Source organism: Branchiostoma belcheri, unplaced genomic scaffold, assembly GCF_001625305.1.
Source record: "Branchiostoma belcheri isolate BF01 breed outbred unplaced genomic scaffold, Haploidv18h27 scaffold796, whole genome shotgun sequence".
NCBI lineage: Eukaryota > Metazoa > Chordata > Leptocardii > Amphioxiformes > Branchiostomatidae > Branchiostoma > Branchiostoma belcheri.
Genome location: NW_017804460.1, coordinates 5369 through 12088, shown reverse-complemented (window position 1 = coordinate 12088; position 6720 = coordinate 5369). Strand labels below are relative to the sequence as shown.

The following is a 6720-nucleotide window of genomic DNA, read 5'->3' as shown; positions in this document are numbered from 1 at the left end:
AACGAGTTTTTTTTTTATAGGCAGCCAAAAACAGACGTTCCGTCAAAGAAGTAAAAAAAATTAAGTGGTCACTATTTTCTTTTTTTTTTTGTTTTTACATTTTGGTAAGAATGGTGAGTCATCAGTGACCGAATTTCCTGTAACGTCCCTGAAAAATTTGTTTAAAGCAGACTTGAAATGGGAAATTGGTAAGACTTTTTTAAACTTTCATCTAGTTGTCCTTTTCTATTTACTGGCTTATATCTAACCTCCTTGTTTTCATAAATATTTGAAGAGAAACAACTTGATTAAGAAAAAAAACACAAAACAGATCTAATACAGATCATACCTGTGACTGGTCCCGTTGTTAACATTGGCGGTCTGACAACGGTAAAGTCGATGTCTTCACATCCCTGAAGAAACTCTTCCATCTGTGCCATGTTTGTCAGAACCCGTCCCAGGAAAAACGGATTGATAATCCAGCGGATTAGGAAAGGTGCCGGATCTAATGGTGTATCTGTTTAAAGGAAGATAAAAGCTATTGGGCCTAAGAAAAAATGGTGTTTCCCGTTTTCAGACCAACCTTTCAAAAACTCCCGACCATAGATTTTTCCTGCTGCAAGTTTTACTTTGGTAAACTCTAATGTATAAGTTGGATCACTAGAGACCGCAAAGTTTTAAAAACATGGCCTAGGGAAAAAAGCTTAACCTAAACTGCAGACACCTATTTTTCAGGACTAAAACAGGAAACACAACATTTTCCCTAGCACTATTCTGACATAGGACCTATGATCTAAATTTCCTTAAAAAGTAAAACAGTAAGGCAAGGGATGAAGATGACAGACGGCCATCGAAACGTCGGCTCGTAAAACTAAATAGTTGTGATCAAAGAACTTTGCTATTCATTCGTTTACCAACCTGATGACATTATTTACGGAGTACGGCATTGTGTTCTGACGCCATGTTCCGAATATTTAAAGAGGGTGGGTCAAAGTTTGAGAAGGTTGAAACAATTACGGCTGTATGAATATTTTACTTTGCTACAGCCAAATACTTAAAACGCATTGCCATCTACTCTAGTAATAGTATTGACATATTAAATTGAATACATTATATGGTTTAAGCAAAATAAAGTACTCAAATGTTACAAAATGTTTTAAACTTTTAAATATTTTTCACTAGGTTATGAATGGGGTTAATATCAATGGATCTATACACAAGTTTGCTCTTCAGAGATTATATGAATATGCATATTATAACGGTTTTTATACAATGGGACGAGGAACTGGTATTTACATAACTGGAGTTATGTTGTAATTGATGTCAAAAATGATTTTGAATATTTAAACCTGACTTACCTGTGGTGTACCAGGATGTTATACACACCAGACGTTTGACGTTGTTATTCCTCATAGCAGTGACAATGACGCCCATGGAGTCTGTGTAAAGCGTGACGGATCCAAACCAGCTATAACCTACAAAATAGAGAGATTTCGGGCTGCTTTGTACGATATACAGTATGGCCTTTTTTTTGCAAATAAACAAAAATACAAGCGCGTGTGGACGTCATTCATATAATCTAATCAGCATGAACTAATTTGGAAATTAGTAATTATGCCAAATTCCTAAGACTGACGCGGGAAAACTGAATTAAGCACACTCACAAACACACACACAGGCACAAACAGACACGCATACACACAGGCACACACACGAATGCACAAACACACAGGCACAAACACACACACAGGCACACACACGGACACACAAACGGGCACATACACACAGGCACAAATACACACACAGGCACAGACATACACACAGGAAGAAACACACACAGACAAAAGCACATACACACACACACAAACAGGCACAAGCATACAGACAGGCACACACACAGGCAAACACACACACACACACACACAGAAACAAACAAACAGGCACAATCATACACACAGGCACAAACACACAAAGGCACAAATACACACACACACAGCTCAGATCTTCATGGTCAGGTTTTCGAACATTAAATCCTCAAACACTCTGTTCAATTTTAACGTACAATGCAGATAAATAATGGAACCTTATGTTACATACTTCCCAGTCAGGAAATGACGGCATCTTTCCCATGCAGATGTGGCTCTACAGTATCAGCAGAGGAAAGGTCTATCTTCTCAATCTGTGAAAATATTCAGAAACAAATGGCCGCAAACATTGTTAACTACAAACTGCATTGTAGTTAAAGTCCAGGGTTGTAATAAACACTTGTTAAATTCAGTTCAACAAGTAAATGTTGTGTCTATCTGCTTATCATATTTATATATCTGTATATGTACACCCATATATTATGTATGTATGGGCCAGGTGGAATAATTACCCTTTACAAGTATATATGGTATATAACAAAATCCGTTTTAAAAAATTGTTTAAATCAAAACTGTCTAAACCACCTTTTGTTCTGACATCCGTAAAAAAACAGATTCACTAAGAAGCCAACCTTGAGGTCCTTATTTGATACCAGTCCCGCCATCTTGTCAGGGTCTCTCACCAGGGCAGTGACGTCATGACCTTGGGCAAGTGCTTGTTTTACAAGCTCCACTCCTATAAATATGGGACACAAGGCGGGATATATTGAGGCCTAGATTGTAATAGATAAATAGATAAGGATTATTTTTTTAATATGATACATCTACAGCAATTTCTGACCGGAAAATTATGAATCACAAGTTTATGTTATTTACGTTTTAGCTTTAATGTAACAATTTAAATTCACTGAAACTGACAGAAATTTCTGAAGAAAATCCAAAGGATATTCACCCTTACCTGTAGAGCCAGTGGCCCCAAACACTGCCAGTTTCATAGTCCAGGAAAGTCAGGCTAACACTGTAGGGAGTAGTCACTCAGTCTGGAATGTCCTTGACATTTTGCCTTAGGCTAATAGTTTAAATTCTTACTAGCACTGTTAATGGTGGCATTCAATGTACCAAATGGTTAAGTGGAAACATACAAACGAGCTGTGTTAACTGTTAATAGTTGTCACCGTGGACATGTGAAACAGCAAAGATCTAATACAACACAGCAAAGATTGTAAACAAGACCTTGTTTACCATGCTCATATGTACGAACAAAGCATGACCTTAAAACTTATACAAGTGGTGGTGGATAGCGACAAGAATCACTGGTAAAACATACACGACAAGCTAAGGAACTACAAAGAAGCGGAAATCAATGACATGCAAAATATTTGCTAGGACAAAGGATTTAAACAGTGTATGTGACAACGCCGCCCCCCTCCCACATGTGAACAAATTCTCACCTATTCACTCCCAACTGTTGCAGGCCAGGCGTCTGTAGGTGGTGCTTTTGACGTCCAATGACCCGTAACCACGACCTCTTAGTGTATATTTACCTTTCGCTATAAGGTCATGGGTTACGTATGTGGTTTGTGCTGTATTTTGTAAGTGGCTATATGTAATTGTATTTGGTAGGTAGGTGTTGGTGGGGACGACTGAGGCCAAGGTCGAGTATGTGCATTATACCAGCTTTCTACCGGACTGAAGCGGTACGCATTGGTTTGATATCCTAGACAAGCTTACTATTGTCTTGGGTGGGAAAAGGTATTGGGACAGGGGTTATTTGGTGTAGTATTGGGCTCTCTACCGTTTTGTAACTACAAGCACTGGTCTTTTTATAGGGGTTTCTGACCACTGTTGCACGGGATCCCCTAGATGTTTCTTTGTGTTTCTTGTAGGTAGATTGGACTCCGTTAATTTTGGAGAGGCCGACCTGAAGCATTTCAGTTGAAATTACCAGTATTCCTTAGTGGTGGCAATTTCATACTTGTGACAATTGTGCACGTCAGTTAAAGGCGAACATCACTGTGCATACATTATGTAAATGCCGAGGTAATTTCGTTTTCTCTACAGCACGTAGGGGTGAAAGGTAATCTTACTGTCGCCTGAAAAGACATCCCCTATCTGTAATTGCGAATCAATTGTCTTGTATGTTTGCCTACATATTAGATGGCTACCCCGTCCGCCTTATTCAGTGTTGGGTGTTGGCAAGACGTGAGATTAGTTCACTTATTGGCTATTGGTTATTTCTTTAGTCTCAACTCTCACCTATCCCTTTACGTCATTGAGGGTCGTCGGGGCACCATGACTTGGTCCACAATCCTCATCTATTGCCCACTGTCCTCCAACGTTCTCATGGCTTTAGCCAAGCTAAATCAAGTCTACTCTTTACTATTGTCTTCCCATATCTTTCTCTACCTACCCCTTTCGACTTCCTAGCACTGCCCCTTGTTTTTGCAAGTCCTGACGATCTTGGAACATGACCAAGCCATCTCAGCTTGTGTTTCATTACGGTGGTCAGTAGGTTGCCATGTGGTCCAACAGCTTGTACTATCTTATTGAAGTCCAGACCTCTTCGTTGGTGACACGTGCTAGGTATGTTATGCCAATGATTTTTCTGTACCATCGTGTGTCTTTTGAGAGAATTCTTTTCTTTAGATGCGTGGTTAGTGCTCAGGTTTTTACATCCTTATAGATAAATTGACAAAGTTAAGGAGCGCAGTTAAGGTTGATTTTTGAGCATAGACATGCGTTCTTATCTTTCCATATGATGTTTCTTGTATCTATTGCGGCTGCTGTCTGTGCTGTTCTAAGATTTCTAGATGAGATCCTCTTTTGGATATCGATGTAGTTAAAATCAGTTGAACTTTGAGGATTTTTTTCTGTCAGAGTCTTACCCGATTCACCCACTGTGATGATAGTGTACAGACCATAGGCGTTGTTTGTAAATTTTCTCATTATTTTGGTCTCTTTACCACTGATTTCTATACCATCTTCTGTGGATGCAATGCCGCCATAGCCTCTTTAGGATGTCAATCACTGAAAAGGAGACAGATATTTGATTGGTTTCTTGCTGTGTAGGAACTGAAAACACAACCTGTCTTTTGTAAGCCTAATGCGCGGCTGTGAACAGTAAACATACCACGTCATGCCCGTGCAACGTTGCTATATACCTGCTTCATATTGGTCAACTCCGGAAGGGAAATATGATGCTTCTCCAGATCCTTCCCTATATGGTTCTTATTTTTTTCATTGTGATGAAGAACTAAAAACACACAACAGGCAAATAATAGTTCGAAAATTTTCTAATATTTTATTCACCAAGTAAAATAAAAAAAAAACTTAATTGAAAGTAATCAATTACATTGACGTGGATCTGAAAAGTATGTATCATCATTGATACTAAAGAATAGGTTTGCCTTAACCCTTGTTCTGTTCGCATTCTTACACAGTAATTTCAAAAAAAATTCATGTCTTAATTAGGACATAGACCCCCATTTTTTGGCCCTGTGGTGGCATAGTTACTTCCACATTCGTTGCGCTTCGCTGCGTTGTGTGGCGTTGCATGAGAAAAACCAAATAAAGGGGGGCTATATATGTGGTACTGTACGTGCAAAACAACAGTTGTTGGACTCAGAAGGACAAGAATATAAATGTAACTGTTTGCCTTTATTTGTAGTTTGAGAAGATGTCAGAGCTCAGGATTAAATGGTGCATGGGGCAAAATGAAAACACAAAAGGCAGCATTGCCAGTAACAATTACTGGAAGTTTCTCCAAGATGGAATTTAAGTTAACTTATTTTCTTAAAGAAGAAATGAATGGTATAATGCACTTGGCACGGTAGACTTTTCCATGTTCATGACTTTATGTGTTCTAAGAACCTGATATTGCCATGGTAAGTGGCAAAGTGGTGTACAGTAATAGTCCTCCAAATATTCCAAAGAATGTTCTCTTCCCTCGAGGTCCGTTGGCCAATCATCTGGTTGGCTGCGGTCCACTGTGCATCCGCCCTCCAGTCACCGGGGACCACGTTTCCATCCTCATCCTCAGCGTCCACATGTAAGTTCCGTAGTCCGGGTCGTCTCATTCACATCCAATTGTGTAGGGTGACCCACACATTGCGAATCACCTTGTCAGGCTACGCCTGCAGGGTGGTGAGTAGGCACCGCCTCCGGTGAGCCAATATCCCAAAAGCGTTCTCCACAACACAACACGAAGGCCGATAGTTCATCTCCATCTCTCTTTTGGTAAGGGCACGCCCACTGTATGGTATTATGAGCCCGTTTCGCAGGGAAATGCGTCGTCGCCCACCAAGAAGTACGGAAAGGGCCCTGTCTTCGACTGGAAGTAGATCTTTGTTGTCCTCCAGTGCCCCCCTGAGGCTGGACTCGTTGAACACGCCTGCGTCTGAGCAGGAGCTGTTGGCTCCCATCTTGCACCACAAGAAAGAATAGTTAGCATCCACGACGGCACCATAAAAAGACATTGTAATTTTAATAGACCCATGCACTTTTCTTGGGCTTCTTGATGGGCTTCTTATCGTCAATCGCTCCACAACAGTCGTTAAAGTTCCATCGCTGTCCAAACTCGTGAGCGACTTCTTTCCAGTCGTCCTGTGTGGAGAGCATGGTGAAAGTATCCTCCTTATATGCTTCCTGGATGAGCTGCTCACCTCCGGCACAAACTGGCATATGTTGTTGTGTGCCGCCCGGGATTCGTATTTAGGGACATGTAGCTGTTTTCTTTCACCAAGAACTGAAGGGTGATTGCTAGCTAGCTTTTGGCAGGCTCCATAGGACGGCGACTTCTGACACATAGAATTCGCCGCAAAACACTCAGGCAATTTTTGATCTAAATTATGGATTAATTTTGATCTCTCTCTCTCTC

The 6720-nt window shown here is 40.5% G+C and overlaps 1 protein-coding gene across 1 annotated transcript; it reads right to left on the bottom strand.

Moving 5' to 3' along the window:
• Nucleotides 1-328: 328 nt before the first annotated feature.
• Nucleotides 329-3348, bottom strand: LOC109485977 (flavin reductase (NADPH)-like; the record flags this gene model as incomplete). Its single annotated transcript, XM_019789678.1, is given in 6 exon segments — nucleotides 329-496; nucleotides 1338-1454; nucleotides 2077-2158; nucleotides 2477-2580; nucleotides 2803-2862; nucleotides 3296-3348. Coding segments are annotated over 5 exon segments (508 nt in total), but the record flags the coding sequence as incomplete, so codon positions are not given.
• Between the last annotated feature and the right edge of the window lie 3372 nt (nucleotides 3349-6720).